The sequence below is a fragment of the Catharus ustulatus genome, chromosome 13 (genome assembly GCF_009819885.2).
Source record: "Catharus ustulatus isolate bCatUst1 chromosome 13, bCatUst1.pri.v2, whole genome shotgun sequence".
In the NCBI taxonomy this organism is placed as follows: domain Eukaryota; kingdom Metazoa; phylum Chordata; class Aves; order Passeriformes; family Turdidae; genus Catharus; species Catharus ustulatus.
In genome coordinates this window covers 17,106,821-17,124,304 of record NC_046233.1, presented here as the reverse complement: position 1 = coordinate 17,124,304, position 17,484 = coordinate 17,106,821, and the positions used below count along the sequence as shown (strand labels likewise).

The 17,484-nt window shown below is 39.4% G+C and overlaps 1 protein-coding gene across 10 annotated transcripts in view; it reads right to left on the bottom strand.

Annotated features, from left to right (window-relative positions):
• DOCK3 (dedicator of cytokinesis 3) overlaps positions 1–17,484 on the bottom strand; it is a 187,416-nt gene that overhangs the window by 151,594 nt on the left and 18,338 nt on the right. For all 10 annotated transcript variants that reach the window (XM_033071720.1, XM_033071726.1, XM_033071722.1 and 7 more), the window contains exons 2-5: positions 16,573–16,656; positions 7,851–7,891; positions 6,004–6,059; positions 3,677–3,773 (exon numbers count right to left, since the gene is read on the bottom strand). In XM_033071720.1, coding sequence (XP_032927611.1) covers positions 3,677–3,773; positions 6,004–6,059; positions 7,851–7,891; positions 16,573–16,656 — 278 coding nt within the window. The remainder of the gene's footprint in view (positions 1–3,676; positions 3,774–6,003; positions 6,060–7,850; positions 7,892–16,572; positions 16,657–17,484) is intronic.

Here is a 17,484-nt window from a genome sequence, read left to right as displayed (position 1 = left end):
CCAGAAAGCAGCTACTAAATCTCATTGTTTCAGTGCTCATCTCTAAAGCCTGGGTACAGGATACAGCCTGGACACAGACAGATCAGAAGGCAAAGAACTGCTTTCCATTTTCCAGTGGCACGGCACTGCCTTGTCTGCACACAGATTACATATTGAAATAGGGAAAATGTGCTCTTTACACACAATCACAGAATGGTTTGGGTTGGAAGGGATCTTAAAGCTCACCCAGTTCCACCCCCTACCATGGGCAACCCACTGCCCTGGGCTGTTCCAAGCTCCATCCAACCTGGCCTTGGACACTTCCAGGGATGGGACAGTCACATCTACTCTGGGAAACCTGTGCCAGGGCCTCACCACCCTCACAGTATAATTAATTTTCCTTGTATCTAGTCTGAATCTGACCTCTTTTCATTTAAAACCAATACCCCTTGTCCTATCCCTATGGGCCCTGCTAAAAAGTCTGTCACCACAACCATAAAAGTCATACCATCTTTACTCCTTTTTAAATAATAAAAATTTAAGTTATATTCCTGATTATACAATTATTTTTTAAAAATATTATTTTTAAGTAGGCATATAATTTTTAAGAAGGTTATAATTTTTGCTAAAAATCACATCCAATATAAATAACAGATTCTGATAGCTTCCATCCTGGTTTTATTTGTATTGCTTTCCAATTGGAGAAAAATCTCTGGCATTTTCAAACAAACTTGCTGTTTTGTCAGCATTTAAAGAGCTATATGATCAGAATCCAACTACTCAGAGCATAATTTATCACAGTAAAGCAAACAACACATCATACATCCTTCTATTCCAAATCAATTTCAGGCACAGTCCTTTCTCTGTGAACTCATTATGGACAAATGCCTTTTTCTCCTCAGACTAAAACCTGACTTTCACCTTGATAGCAAAAATTAAAAGAATATCACAGCCCTGTGTAATGCACTGATCTCAGGCTAACCTTTCTAATATGTATTTCTCAGAAATCCAAACTAAAATTGCTGCCCAACTCCTGTAACTCAAACCCATTCAAGCTTCCCCACGCACAGTTCATTCCCAGTACTAGCATGGGCTCTCTGTGGTCAGAAGGAAACAAGGAACATTCCCAATATTTTACACCAACTCATTTTCTTCAACTGTCTCAAAGATGTGCTTTACTTCACCCTTCCAGTTCTCACTGTTCTCCCCCTCCCTCCAATTTTCTGTCAGCAGAACTTCCTTATCTTGGAACAACATAACATCCCTCTCCAGGCAGTGTTTTTATCACTGCAGGCTTCCTGGGTATTACATCCCAGCTCCCATTGTTCAACTGAGAGACAAATACAAACTTTACAATGCACCTCAACAACTACCAATTACCAAGGTAATTGCTAGGAATTTTAAATTGAAACAAACTTGGTCTTTCAAACCATAATTCAGGTCGGGGAAAAAAAAAAGTACCAAATAGTACGAGATGAGCATTTGAGCCTTTTAGACATTTAGAGATGTTCAGAGAGGCTGCACACATTGTTTGCTGGCCCCACTGACCAGTGAAGGACCCTTTGCAGGCACTGAGAGTGTCTGTGCAACACCAGCACTTGAATTTCCCCTACAGTAAGAAACTTTTCTACAAAGCTGACTAGGCACAGCAGCATGATAAATAACATTAATTACATTTCTTGGATGATTCTTATTACAGTTTGGGAATAATAAAAATTTCTGCTGGTGCTGATACAACAACAAGCAAGGATTTCCATTTAGTCTTTCAATGTATTTTAAGGTATGTCCTTACACATCTTCAGCCTGAACACCAAGGATAAAATTCTCATTCCAGCTCTGCCACAGGCACCTCAGTGCATTTCCTCAGGCTTCCAATGTACAGCCCAGACATGGCACAAATGTCTGTTACCCACTTAACAATGGTGTAAATTGTTCTGCCAGAAAAGCTGTGGTACTGTATCAGTGGCCTGGAGATAAGAAATCACTGAAGCTGCTCAAACATTGGCAGCTTGGCCCAGAGAAGCTGAGGAGTCTCCTCCAGCCACAAGGAACTCAAACCTGGCTGGTGCAGTCCTGTCAGCCTGGTCTTGCTGACCCTGCTTGAGAAGGCAGCTGATGATCTCAAGAAGTCTCTTCCAAACCAAACAATTCTGTGATTATTTCTATATCAGAATCTTTATTTTTTTCAGGTTTTTTGGGGAAAAAAACCCCACAACACAAAACAATAGTTTTCTACTCCGAAGCTCTGCCATTTCTTCCTCACGGAGCAGATGCTTCCTTCCAAAGTTCTATGAGAACAGTAAATTCTTTCCCCTGTTATTTAAGAATACAATAATGTTTTGTGCAATGTTATAAGAAATATAATGAGCTACAACAGAAAGCAGTCCCAGCAAGAAAAATCACTAAATGAAAGTTTATAGCTAGAGCTTTCTCTCTCCTTCCCCTCAAGGAACTGGTGTTAACAATAAAAAAGAAATACTTTAGTAGAAAGGAAGCTTAACTCATTTGTAGGTGAAATGATTCCCCTTTTTCCAATTTAATACCATTGCCAATATTACTGTTGTCATCTTCAGCTGACACTGGGGAGAGGGGGAGAAAAAAAAACTTAGAGGAAGAAAACAGAAAAGATCACTTTATTCCCATACACCATAGGTAAGTATGTGCAATGGAAAAAGAAGGAGTACCAGGTGTAAAGAGTGGTATAAAACACGGCAAATACCACATTCCCTCAGATCAGATGCTCCTTTCCAAGAAAAGGCCTCCATGGACATCTGACTCCATAGAAGAACTGGGACCAGCAAGAGTAAAACTGATTTCATAAGAGTTGATTGCTTTTTGAAGTACAGAACACAGCTGGTTCTGCAGGAGAGGCACTAGACTCACTCCCCTGGATCATTGCTGAGTTTGTTTCCTGGACATGGAACTTGTCACTGCAGGTTTAAATGAGGAAACAAAGCTGCTGCAGCTCTATGTAGAGGTATTTCTCTAAAAGAAGAACAGGAAGGAAATGCAAGCTTAGACCACCTACAGTTCTTGATCCTAATCCTACAGTTAAGGCTTGCAATTACTAAGCTAAAAAGGGAAAATAAAAACCAGGAAAAAATACCTTTAAATGTTCAAGTTTTTTATCTGCTGTGTCATGGGCTTTGGCTATTGAAATGTAAGAAAAGAAGAGGGTTGAAAGCAGAAGTAGGAAACATGTGGCAGCAACTGAAAATTATACTAAAAAGATACGTATAAAACTCAATACACTTATCCTAGTGTTTACTTATAATTTATGGAGGTACAATTGGATAAAACCTCCCACAGTCTGAGTTCCTCTCCTTTCAGACTCTAGAAACAAAAACAACTGCTTACAAACTGTGCTGCATAATTTTTGATGTCTTTGATGGAACTTAGAGAAGTATTATATTATCATATTATTTCTTACATATTTAATAGCACTTTAAAATTGTTGCCTTTTTTTAATATCAATGAAGTTTTCAGATCTGCAGGTAGAATTTCAGAACTGCAGAAATTTCCAGTGTAGCCCATGTGATTCTCACATGATCTATTATTCTCCAGTTAGGGAACCCCCATTAAATACAAGGAATCCAACAATTCTGATGTTGATTCTGATGGATTTTGAATGCACAAAGGCAGGAAACATTTCTCCCAGGGTGTTAGAGATGTGCAAGGAGAGGATCACTGCTCTTACCACATACAGTTGTTTCCAGAGCACAGCCCATTCCTGCAGAGTTGCTGTGACTTCAGTCACCACAGAATCTTCAAGAGGAACAACTGTTTCATATTGCCTGTAGAAAAAGAGGAGGGAAAATTAGGAAATGTACCCTGGAAAAGGTAGAAAAAGAAATATGAGACACAGTAATTTGTAGAATTCTAGAACCTGAATTTGTTCAACATCAGAAGAATATCTTAAGAGGATCATTTTGTCTCTTATGAAATTGAAGCAACTCCAGAGTCATGGCAACTGTTCCTCTGTGACATTCCACAACATTAATCTTATGTGAAACATTTCCTGGTTACCTGTTCAAAATATATAATTTCATTCTAATCAAGGTCAATGAAAAGTTTTCATTAGTACAGCATGTTAAACTAACTTGCCTGTAAAGTGGGTTCCTTCACAATTTGGGTCCCTTCCCTAAGTCAGTCCACCCCTTTTTTCCCCCTCCAGCAGTGTTAGCCAATATCAAAACTACCCAAAATACCTGCTCTCTACTAATGTGTCCTATCCAGAACACTTTTTCAACATTGCAGATGAAATCTGAAGGATCTATCCTCTAATCAAGAGAATAAAACTTTTTCCTTTGTGGTCAAGATTTTCCAAAACCATTAAAGAAGAACCACAAGAGCGGTTTGGACTGGAAGAGACTCCTGGGCTCATCTCATTCCACCCCCTGCCATGGGCAGGGACATCTTCCACTGTCCCAGGTTGCTCCAAACCCCATCCAACCTGGCCTTGAACACTTCCAGGGATAGGGCAGCCACCACCTCCCTGGGCAAACTATGCCAAGGTTTCAGTACCCACAGCCTTCCTTAAATGTAAACCCTTGATCCCTTGTCTGGCTCCTACAGACCCTGTCAAAAGCCCTGTCCCCATCATCTTACAAGCCTCCTTTAGATACTGAAAGGCCACAAGCAGCTCTGTCCAGAGCCTTCTCTCCTCTCCAGGCTGACCATCCCCAGCTGTCCCAGCCTGCCCTCCCAGGGGTGCTCCAGCCCTGGGACAGTCCCTGCAAGTCTCTAGGGACGTTTGGGGAGGGCAGGGGGCAGTGAGCACGTGGCTGTGTGGTGTTCAGCTACCTGCCAGGTTCAACATAGGCTCTATTATTTCACAATGGTACTTGAAATGTATTCTGAAATAAAGAATTTTTAAACAAAACATGAAATAACCGTGACCCTCCAGTTCAGAACTGCATTGTATTCTGTTGTATCAATTGGTGCATGAGGTTTTGATATTTTAAACAGTGTATCAGCTTTCCCAGTAAGTACCTGAACTGGTTGCCCTTCACAAACTCTAACATCATGGACTAATTAACTACACATCACAGGGAACTGCTCCTTCCCCTAAGGAGAGTACACATTAGGAGTGGTTATTTTATGCAATATATGTCATTTTATTACACCCCAAAGTTATGAAGCATCAATATTACAGCTGCCCTTACAACCCTTACTGAGGCCCTTTGGGAACAAATCTACAATTCAAGACTATCAGAAGTCACCTGTTTTCCTGCAGGTAGCTCTTTAAGAGCCATTTAATACATTTTATCTCCCACATTTAATTTGTTGCCTCAGGTCACTGTTTGAAACACTGCAATTATAAATCTCCCCAAAGCAGCCTTTATCTGGAACATGCAAGTAAAAGCAGCAGTGAAAACACAAGATATTGATTTCAGGAGTCCCAGTCAATCTCACAGGAAAATCTGCAGGTTCCAGAACCCCCAGTCAGTAACTTCCCTGCCATGGCATTGCCACCACTGTTGTTATTCACATGAACTGAGATAAACCCACTGCAGCAGCACACCAGCTACAAACACAGAGAAGGGCACAGGTTCTCAGTCACTCTTTGGGTGAGGTGGGGAGGGCTGGATCCTTTGGAAAATGTTCAAGGTAACACAGCTACCTGTCACTATGACTCTGAAAATATGCAGATAAATGCAATGGGCTGTCTACTGACTGGTGCCTCCACAACAAACAGGAAAACACAGTATTTTGCCAATGAGAGAACAAGCCTAAATGGAAGAACATAAGTAGAGTTCTTTAAATGCATGTGGTTCAGATACCTCTGAAGTTACAATTTCATGAGCCAAAGCAAACAAGAACAACCATCAGACCTGATTCTTGCTATATTAAAAACAAACAAACCACCCCAAACTCTGTAGAATTACATTTAATTTGCAAACCCTCATACAGAAAAAAAGATACAAAGAACTAAAATATCTCTGTAAGTTTCAATAAATATTTCTTGCTTCCCTTCTAGATAAAAAGCACTGTAGCTTCTTAAAAAGAAGGAAAAATACTCACCCTCTGTTACTGACAATTGCCTTTTTCAAGTGAATATAATTTGCAGGAAAAATCCCCTGCAAAAGAAAAAAATCTGTACGTTACAAAAATACATTTGCAGTTTTCAGCATTGGTAACCTAAGCCACAATAAATGACTGCCAATATATCCATTAAAAGCCCCCAAACAACCATAGTGTCAAAGCTGCCAGTTGAAACTCTACATTCAGATTAGTAACAATTGACTGTTTTAGTCTGCCTTAGACCAGGACACCACACTGGACCAAACCTACAACTGGGAAGATCAGGAAAGTGGCTCTTCTGCACTTTGCAGCACCTCCCAGAGCAGGCTGATGCTGATTAGTGGTGACATAGACAAAGGCTTGAAAAGACAAATTCAACGAAAACTAAATGCCCACCATCAAATGTGAATTGAGCCCCCAGGGACAGAAATAGTCTAATAATTGCATGCCCCAGAGCAGTCAGTTTTCCTCCCTTTCCAAGGAAAAGCTGTTCCAACCCACTTGGGATACCTCTGGTTATTTGTCCTTTGCTACTCTCATGAGGGCTGGACTCAGACCTTGCCTGTGCCAGTGAGCTCTTGTGTGTTGAGACATGGGGAAAAGGGATAATTTAATCCAACCTCTCTCCAGCGTCCCACATTCTCTGGAAAGCACACGGCCCTGAATCCTCACAGGAAAGTCTGTCAGTGTGCAAGAACAGCAACCTGCACTTCAGTAGGAGTGAACTGGAAATCTTTGGATTAAAAACACAGCTGACAGACTCTGACAAAAATCGAGGTGTGGGCTTCCAATTTTTAGAACTTTAAAACCATGCAATTTAGGAAGAAGCATTTTCAAGGGGAGGTTTGAAAGGAATACTAAGCAAAGAAGAGTCCAAATGCTAAGGAAAATTCCTTTTTGTTTATAGGTAAGACTAAAATTAAAGAAGGAAAAAACTGAACCTAAGAGGAATGGTTTCAGCAGGAAAACAGTAAATGTGCTTGCTTTCAGCCACATGAAATTCCAGAAAAGGAAGAAATGCTACTTCACTTCCTTCTTCAGTTCACTTCCAGTTAATGCTCCTTATTTCTGGTATCTAAGAAACCAGGGAAGGTTTGAAGGGCTATTCTATCAAAATTGAACATTTACACAAGCAGAAGTACCAGCACACACAGAGTGACTGCAGATATTTCATTAAAAGAGTATTATGGGCATGACAATGTAATACAGGCAATAGTATATTCCATAGTACAGGTAAACATGAGGAATCTGGTACTCTTCTCTCTTTAAACACAAGCCATATTTAAACCAACAGATCATGAAGTGAAGCTCATACAGAAGCACCTACTGGAACCTTTGGATAACAACATTTACAAAAACTTAGATGCACTCACAATCATACCAGAACAGTCAAAAAAGTTCTCCAAGAGCACAAACAATGGGAAAAAATGGAAAAGAACCAAATACAATGGTTAAACTGTAAAAATCTGACCCTCCCCAACAGTTCACAAAATCCTTTTTCAACAGACTTTATTCAAAGTTGTCACAGATCAATAATTCAAATTATTAAATGTGTTCTAAAAAATGCTGCATTAAAGCAAGGCAATATCACCCATCTATGCTTTTCTTAGGGGAGTAAGGTAGAGAGGATCAAACTGGATGAGATTTATAAATGTTAAAAAAATTACATGTTACATGTCAGGAAGGTTTCCAATCCTTTGAGTGATTAATGAGTATCACTCAATTTAAAATGAAATCCAATCCTCCCACAGGAAAAAAGTCAGAGAAAGAAAATGAAAAGTTTACTGGGTTGCCACAGCAAAATAGATTTGATCTCCCATTAGATGAACAAATGTATTCACACTTACCTTGACACTGGGCTTCTTAATGGAAACACCTCTGTACCAACCTGAAACCAGATAAAAAATACTATAATTATTTGTGGCACTGTTGTCTTTACACAGAAGCAAACTGACTACAAGTCAAAAAGCAGCTGTGCCTCATACAGATGAAATTTTTATGAGTTTTTGTTCGGGTTTTTTTAAACATTATTTTTATTTTGCTCTGCAATGATGACAAGCATTTAACAACTCGGAATGCTCTTGTTTCTTCCCACCAGAAATAAAAGCAGTTTAGTTAGTTGCTCTACTAGTAATCACTAGTCACTGTGGAAAGATTCATTCAGCACTCAGGGAAGAGCCTGCACTGAACACTTCTCTTCCAGGCTGGCACACGAGTCTTGTTGCAGTGTTTATCTTGACAAAATCTCCAGACTTCAGAAACCTGTAAAAGCCATTATCATACATTTCTAATGTGCTTTAAACAAATAGAAATTCTTTGCATGTGTCTGGTCTTATATTTGTCTGAGTAGAGAACAGGCTTTAGGATCTAATTTACACACCCCATTATTATTCTTGTATCCCCCATCAGGAAACAGCTCCAGACAGGACAATAAATGAGGAGTAAAACACAAAGCTGCTAAAAAGCTGCAAGTTAAACAGCAGAACCCAGGTCCTGCTGCTTCCCACAGGTGACAGCAATGTCACTGCAGGATTCAGCTGGGAATAAATGGGATGAAAACTTCACCCAGCTGAAGAGTGGCAAAGCACTGGAACAGCCCCAGGACTGTGGGGGGACAGTGGTGCCAGCTCTGGGCAGGGGGGCTGGCCCTCCCCAGCTCCCAAATTCTTGGGCAACCTTGGCCAGGCCTATTCAGCCCTCAGGTGCCATCAGCAACTGCAGCCAGTGCCAGCCAGGCACACCCTCACCTGCCAAAAGCCAACACTTCCACCTCAGCTACATCCACTTCCCACAAAGTCCTCTCATTCTCCCAGTGACTTCCTACTTACTGACTTTTTCCCTCCCTGACTTAAAACTGCACTGGCAAAACCTGCCAGTAATTGGCTATAGACAATAGAGAAGAACAGAACAAAGTCATTGGGTATTTTGTCTCACTTAGAAAAACTACTTCACATATGGCTGAATTATTATAAGAGTCTCACTGAGAGGATCAGATGTGGGGAAGGCGACCTTGAATTTGTTTTAAAGACAGCCTGGTAGTCTTGAATTTTTATTTTGTTTTAAAAAGGGAATCTAAGTCAGTGAAATAAAATAACTGATGAATTCAAGACAATTGCAAACCTTAGTACAGAAAATATTAAAATCCATCTTCTTTATTACACAAATTTCTCATGAAGATAGGACACAACACAAAGATTTGTTTTCCTATTAAATCATTGCTTATATTAAAAATAAAATATTGTTGGTTTTAATTCATTTTAGTTGATCAAACTTCAGGGCAATCCTATCAATATAAACATATATGCACAAACAACATATACAGATCCTTAACATAAGTGATTGCTAGAACACCACACAACTGTGCCCACACCTGCTTTTGAGCAACAGATGCTGCATATTTTTAAGGTCACAGAAAAAAATAAATGCATTTATCCTGTGATTCACTGTTACTAATATTAACTACAGTCTGTACCTCAGAAATAACCAGACATTTAACTCTAAGACAAACAGAATGACAAACTTTTTGGTAAATGGGGAAAAAATGTTTTTATTCAAGTTTGTGAACAGACCTGTAAAAGAACAAAACCCAGTAAAAGGGGTGACCATTAATAATCTAGATCTGCAGGCTAGTAAACAAAGCACATTTCCAGAAAACCACCTCATTGCTGAAATTTTTGCTCTTCATTCCTAAACAAATTTTCAAAGCTTACAAGCTCTATTTTTACCGACTTGTGAAAAACAGGCAGGGAAGAATCCTGAGAAATCACCCAGCTGATCCAAGTCATGTCTTTAAATCTCTCCTCCCATTTAGGCTGGTTTAAACAGCATCCAATCATTTTTTATCAGGGCTGAATGACACTGCACCCCTTGTCTGTGGAAAATGATCCATACACCTGTAAAACCTAGATTCCAAGGTATTTCTGCACCAAACTCCAAGGAAATTATTTCTGCTCCTCCACACAGCCCAGTTTGAAAGCAGTGGTGTTGCAAAGGCGCCTTCTTAGAAAAAATTTCTCCTACAGATCAATGTTGGCCAGTAAAACTTCATGCAGGTAATGCAAAATTTTGGTATAATACTTGGAAATCCAGCACATTTATGTCAAGTGGAGACAGCAAACTCTCACTGGAAAACCTATTTCTGTGGCTCAGACAACATACATGACTTTACAACCTGAACTTTCTTCAATGCTATCTGAATATTTGATTTTTTTTTCTTTTGGACATCATGGAAAACATTTTGTTGACTTCCCTCTTGTAGTTTCCTTCATATATTTGAGAAGTTGTTACATTTCCTTTATCTTATAAATGGTGGTCTCCAGATCTTAGTTGTTCTTTTATTTTTCTCTTTTTTAATGTGGTGTAATTTTTTTGAAGTCACCCCTCTCTATTTTGAGTTTTCTTCAACTCTGTGCAAGCAAGAGGCAGTCAAGGGCCTCAGCAGAAGCTGGAAGCCCCACATTGTAAAATGTACAACTCATTCTGCATCACAAAGTAAAAGCTATGGGAAAAGGTACAATGCTTTTTTTTAAAGGCAATTTTTAAAAATTGGATCTGTATTACATTATTCCCTAAAATGAACTAAACCTGCATTTTGGAATTAATCTTAAACATTAATATTGATGTAATCCTTTATTATAAAGAGCATTTGTTTTGGAGGATTTAATGACAATAGTCATCAAAGCCAGGCAGGTGCCTCAGCTAATTGTGATCCCAACAAGCACTCCTTGGTTAGACACAACACTGACCAACAGCTTTAGGTGTCACTGCACTGCAAATAATCTCTGTTAATATTTCAGAGTTATGGCATGCATTTAGTGACACATGGCCTTCAGAGGTATTGACTTCACAGAAATGGTGTAGCAGAAAGAGGATTTAAAATCAAGAAGTAGGAAAGTAACACAGGTATGAAGTGACAAGAAGTTTTTGAATAAATTCATGTGAAACAATGATCATGCTGCAGTGAGGTTGGGAGGGGACATAGCTGAGATGGCTGACCTGAATCAGCCAAGGGGGTATTCCACACCACACACATCATGTGGTACAAGAAAACCAGGAATTAGTCTATCAGAAATGTCATTCTAAAACTACCTGTACCTGTGGAGGAACTTGAAAACACATTAGATAATCTGGATAAACTTCTGGATAAAGACTGAAAACTCCTCTTTCCAAGGGTGTGTCACACTCAGGAGTCTCAGCAATAGTGCAGCCCTAGTTAAGTTGCAGAAGCAGCTCTGGGGCAGTCCTGCACATCTCCACCTCTTCATTTCAGTGACTAGAAGAGCTACCAATGATTTTTTTGATCTTTACTTGAAAGTGTGTAGAACAAAACCAGATATTCTTTCTAAAGGCCATCTCATAACCTTCTTCAGATTTCCACTTAATCTACAAGAGGTCTGTCACATGGAAACAGCTCACTCCTTTAGAGGACTCAGTAACAAAAAAGCAAAAGGGTCCTAATTGAAAGATATTGATCTATTTCTGAGAAAAATAAAGCTCAAGCATCAGTGTTAAGTAAAGAATCATGAGCTGCAGACTGTAGGAAAAAATAAATTCTGCATATAATTTCTTGACAAACAAAATTCTGAAAATAAATTACATAATTATTTATGGTAAATCCTAAACCTAAAATTTGTTCTTAAATAAAGTACTGCTATTAGAATCTGCTACAGGAACTTGAGCATTCTTTCTCCTACAAAAATAAATATACTTGGTAGTAATGTGAGTAACCTTCACGCCTGGAACAAAGCTGTCTTTTGTATATCCAAGCCAATAAACAATTGCTTTTACCTTGTTATCTGCAGATGAACTGCAGAGTTAAAGGCCCCCAAAGTGACCCAGCAGAGGGACAGGAGCAGTGCTCTGCCAAAGTCCCCCGATGCCTGGAGCGCTCTGTCCCGAGCTCAGCGCACCTGCTGGGCAAGGACTCAGCTGCTGCTCCTCCTGCCCAGGAGCAGCCTGGGGCCAGCAGAGCCACAGGAATATGCTGACAATGCTGCCAGGGCTGCCATGACAAAAGGTAAAGAGAGATGGTGTTGGGGAGGACGAAACAGGAAAATCATATAAATACGATTGCCTGGCAAAAGATTTCGATAATATTGAGATTGAAATGAAAGCCATATTTGGGATACCAAACCTTAGTTACTAAATGGCCAGAAAACAATAGAATAGCCAGCTGAGTGAACAATTCCCTCTGCTTGCAGACAGTCCAAGGGTCTGAGAAGACCCTGCTAGTTGGCAGAAGGGGTCCAAAGAGAAGTTTTTAGGGTTTAAAGTATAAAACAGTATGGTAATGTAATGATTCTTACAGGCTGTATGTAAATGCTATAGGATTTGTATCTTGTATTAGATTGAATAGTGTTTATCTAATAAGTGAATATTAGAATATTCAACACAGAAGAAGATTTATTGTATTGTAACAGGAACCTCATGTTCTTAGCTCTTTCTCTTACCACTCTCTGAGCTCTCTCTCACCACCCTCTCACCTCTTTCTCTGGCTCCTTGCTCTCTCCCTGCCCTGCTCCGAGCTGTGGCTGCAGCTCCAGGCAGGGCCCTTCCATCCCCGCCCTGTGCAATAAAGCTCAAGTTCCAAGACCTGGCTTTAAGGATCTCTCTGTCTGTCCTGACTGTCCTGCCCACCTACAAGCTGGGATGTGTTTTATCGTGGCTCTGGCCACAGCACTCTGCTCTGAAAGATGACTTTCAATAACTGGGCAAGATCCACAGCAGCAGAGGTGCGAGTCCAAGAGCTTCACTTCTGTGGGCACATTCCACAAAAGGCAAAGAGGGAAAAAAGGATGAAAATGAGGGAAAAAATAAGCAGGAAAAGGGCTGTGTCACTGGAGACATCTTCCCCAGGCCAAACACAAATTATGGAAGGAGTCACTTCGGCCCAGGCAGCCACAGGAGAGCTCCCGACTCAGATGGGAGGAAACCTGCAGGGCTCCCCCAGCACTGACAGCCTGCACTGGGACTCCTCCCTCATCTGCAGGGCACAGCTTGGAAGCATGGCAAAGGCAGCACTGCTCAAGCACACTGAATTCATCAAGAATTTAAAAAAAACTCTAATTGCAAATTATAACTGTTGTTTAAGTGTCCCAAATACCAGAAACACTTATTTTGACCATGCCATCACTGCTGGAATAACAGAGGGAAACTTTAAATATATTTTATGCATGGTTTAAGAACACAATTATTAATGTACACACATTAAAAGCATGCAAACAAATACTTGTGTGGATAGCAGAATTTGAATGGGTAAGATAATATTCTTTTAACTGGTGCTTCAGGCACCAGCTGGTGTTTCCATTCTTCAGTGAACATACCAAATTCTCAAGGTAATAATTACAGTTACTGAAGTTACAGCATTTTTAATCTAAAGAAAATTGCCCTCTAGCAATAAAAACAAATGGACAAAACAGACATTTTAAATTTAGTCTGAATGCCACTAGTTACTGACAGCAACTGCCTGTGGCAGGGCAATGGCCATGTGACTTGAAAGATAGGGCGTTCTTTAGAATGCACAGTCTAAATGTGTATTTCAAACCAGGAGTGTGCTCATGCCTTGCCACCTGACAAAAGAAAACTCCATTTTTCAGCATTTCCAAGTGCCACACTAATGCCCCTCCAGCCCCTCCAGGCACAGCAGGCAGAGCAGAGAACTCCACTTGGTGTTTCAGCTCTCCCTCAGTGCCAAGATCATAAGTGGAAGGGCTCAGAGACAGGAACAGAGAGGGGGAAAGCTGTGAGTGGCAAGCACAGGTCCCAGTGGTGTCTTGATGAACATTTTAACCTTTGAGTGAGACCAGTGGAGGATCTGAGAGTCCTTTGTGAAAGCAGAAACTACAAAAGCTCCCTGGTAACAAGTCGTGCTTTACAGATGGTGTGTGCTTGATGGAAACACAGGTGGAGCTGAGAGGAAAAGCAGGTACCAAGTCCATGGGCTTGATTGATTGGGATAGTGGGCAGTGGGAGGCCTTTGTCAGACTTAGGGAGGGTTAAAAACCAGTAATTTAGATATTTGTGGTCTGGTATGAAGGCGCACAGAGAAGCAGGCACACAAATTTGGCACGCAAAAGTTCCAATTTCAAGCATATGAACAAGATCCAAACTAAAAAAGACGACTCTATTTCACTCCATTTCATTTTAAAAATGCATAGACAACCACAATATTTTTAACATGTTATCAGTTGGTATTTATATTTATTAACCTTATGTGGGTGTGGATGTGTGCACCTACATTTGTTTCTTTACTCTGCAAATATCTACAAAACTTAGCTGCAGTAGTACCCAAAATCTTGAAATCGGAAATTCCCTCCTCTTTCATTCAATTGCTCTAAAAGCAGAGACTGCTTCTTACACCAGTCACTACAGAAGAGCACTTGCTCATTTATAATACAAATGCAGTTATTCAGTAAGTTATTATGATTAAAATAAGCACATTCAGAAGTATAGCTACTCTTTGAATCTTTGTCAGCCTTGAATTCTTTGGCAGTCTCTGAAATCATAGTTCACATCACTAAAAGTTTTGTGTGTGAATCTTTTCAACCCAGACAGAAAAATCCCTGCTGTAGACAATTATGCATAAACTATTCAAGAAATGAAACTGAAACAGCAATGGATCTCCTGTGACTCTCACAGCAGTGACCCTTATTTTGTGTGGGTTAACATTATTTTATCCAGTCTGTCTACACAAAAGAATTCCCAGCAAATAGCAGAAGTAGAGGACCCTGTTAAACAACTACTTAGACAAGAATGCTTAAAAAGCAACTGCTTTTTATTCCCCTTTTAAGAGCCTACTTTGCACATTTAGTGTGCTTTTTTGCATAATTCACACATGCAAGAGCTGCAGCACAGACCATCTGAATATTCAGATGAGTTTCATAGTGTGGAGTTCCAGATGTTATTATCAAAATCAATGTATCTTTTTATACACAAAGTCCATGGTAAAGGCACCTCAACCAAACTGACAGGATAGAGAGCTTAAAACACAAAACCAAAAATTTTCAACCATCCAGGAAAGAAAATCCTGTCTGAGGATCTCCTTTCTCAGCAATTTGAAGACTGGCATGAATTGCTTTTGAGGAATCATCTTCAAAACTACCAGCAAAGGAAATACTCAAAGCCTAATTATTTTAACACTGTAAAGACAAGTTGGATTATCCATTTGCTTTTCCATAAACAACATGCTCCTTGGAGATCATGCTTTTATTTCCCAATTTTAAAAATTTCCCAGAAATGGCTGGAAAATACCATGACTGCTTTCAACAACATACAGTGTTTAATTCCTTTAGAATTATCCCATCCTAAGCAAAGTGACACATTTTTTCCTGAGCTTGCACCATGTTCTAATTCACAAGACCTGGTAGAATAATTACAATCTGCCCTCAGTGTGTGAGCACAGCTTAGCCCATCACACCATTTGTGTTTATTAAAAAAGCAGGGGATTGTTTACAGCAAGCTTCTTTGTGGTTAATTTTCTCCACTGCACTGCAAAGCTCTCATTCAACAGAATTTTTACAAATGTACATTACTAGGAAAAGTAGCATAGAAAAAGGTGACTTTTTTGTGATGAGTTAAGTCAGTGGGAAAACAAACACCTGAGTACAAGAAAAAGCATCAAGAGCAAAAGAGAGTTCTAGGCATGAGAGAGGCAAAGCAGAGTCTGCTGACAAGCATGCAGAAGGTCTGGGGAGCAACATTAACACTGGAGATGAAAAATTACATTAAAATGAATAAACAAAGAGCCACATCTACAACTTAGTTAATTTGGAATTCAAATTTGTGGATCTGGGTTTTGAATTTGTTTAACACTTCAGGATTAAGGTTACATTATTCCACCTCAGACTATAGTGAAACATGTTCTCATACTGTATCTTGTCAACCTACTTCTCACCAGACATGTTTTACAACACTTCCTTGAACATTAAGATAAGAATAATTTTCCTTTTACATACAGTTTCAATCACATTCTTCATTGTGAATAAAGCAGAGCATTAGGACATCAATTTATTCACACACAGACATCTCCAGCCACATAAAAACTATAAAATTTACAATGGCATTTGCTTTAGATACAAAAACACACATCAAAATAAATACAAACAAAATCTCCTCTAAACCCATATTTTTTACATTTTTTTCTGGTATTGCTAATTTATTTAATAACTAATATTTTCCACCTGCTCAGATGTTGTTAAGGAATTAAACTGATACACTTAATAGAAATGCACAACAGTAACACTGAGAAAATACAGTAAAAAAAACAGATACTGATTCTATACTTTATATGATGAGAATTCAGTGTAAGACCCAGTTACAATAGAACAATCAGGTCAGGGTTCAAGATTTTCTGGACAGATGGTTAACTTCAAACACACTGACCCCCTATCAGACTGGATTAGTGCCAAGAGCACTCAGCCTTTCCTACAGAAAGTGGGTCAGAGTAGGTTTTATTCAAGTGCTTTGATTTGATGCATCATGATTTCCAAAGAACTTATTAAAATCTCCTAGGTTAAGATATCTGTACATTGTTAGATAGAAAATGGGCTTCCTTCTTGGAGATGACCTTACCTTCACATTTCTCCAGGATCTGGACAGTTTCACCTAGTTCCAGGACCAAGCCTTGCGGAACAGCTCCTCGGAAGCTGCATATCACTGGAGGGTGGGGAAAAAGAGAGACACACATATGAGGCTTGGATCTTTGTGTGAATTTTCTTCTAAGCATAGCCCTTTAGCTCACTCCCTGCATAAAAATAGCTCTTACATAGCTGCCCAGAAAACCTGTCAGCCAACTTTTCCTGATCAGGTACCTTTACTCCAGCCCTTATCAGAAATTAAGCTCAACAACAACATAAAAGCTGAGCTTTTAAAAAGATTTTTAAATTAACCAAGGCTTGTAACTACTTTAATCAGCAATCTCAGATTCATATTGCATACAAAGATCTCCTTGTCTCACAATTCTTACTCTCCTCCACAACCCATCAATGGAACAGGCTGCCCAAATTGCAGAGATTACAACAGGAATTCAACTCCAGCAATTACTTTTCTCCAAGTTGAAACTATTTCAAATAGATGCATCTGTGCATCTAATACACTGCAAAAAATCCTGTAATGCCATACATTATATTTAAGCAGACATATGAAAGAATACATAAGAATCTGTACTTTTCATAAGTACTATCTAACATGATAACACATCTTACATTTCCAGGTATCTTTAATTTCTCATTAACCAGGGAAAATAAGAACCCATCTAATGTTTCAGAAAATATTAATACAATAAATAAAAATACTAAATGAAACTCGATTTTAAAAACAAGTTTTAAAAATTCACAGTGTATGATGATATATTCTTCCTCTATATTTATCAAAATACAACAGGGACATGGGCATGGGTAGTTCCCTCAAACATGTGATGTCAGAAGAAAGGGTGAATTGCAGGCACGATCCCAGCTCCCCCCAGTTCCAGAATTAAAAACTCCC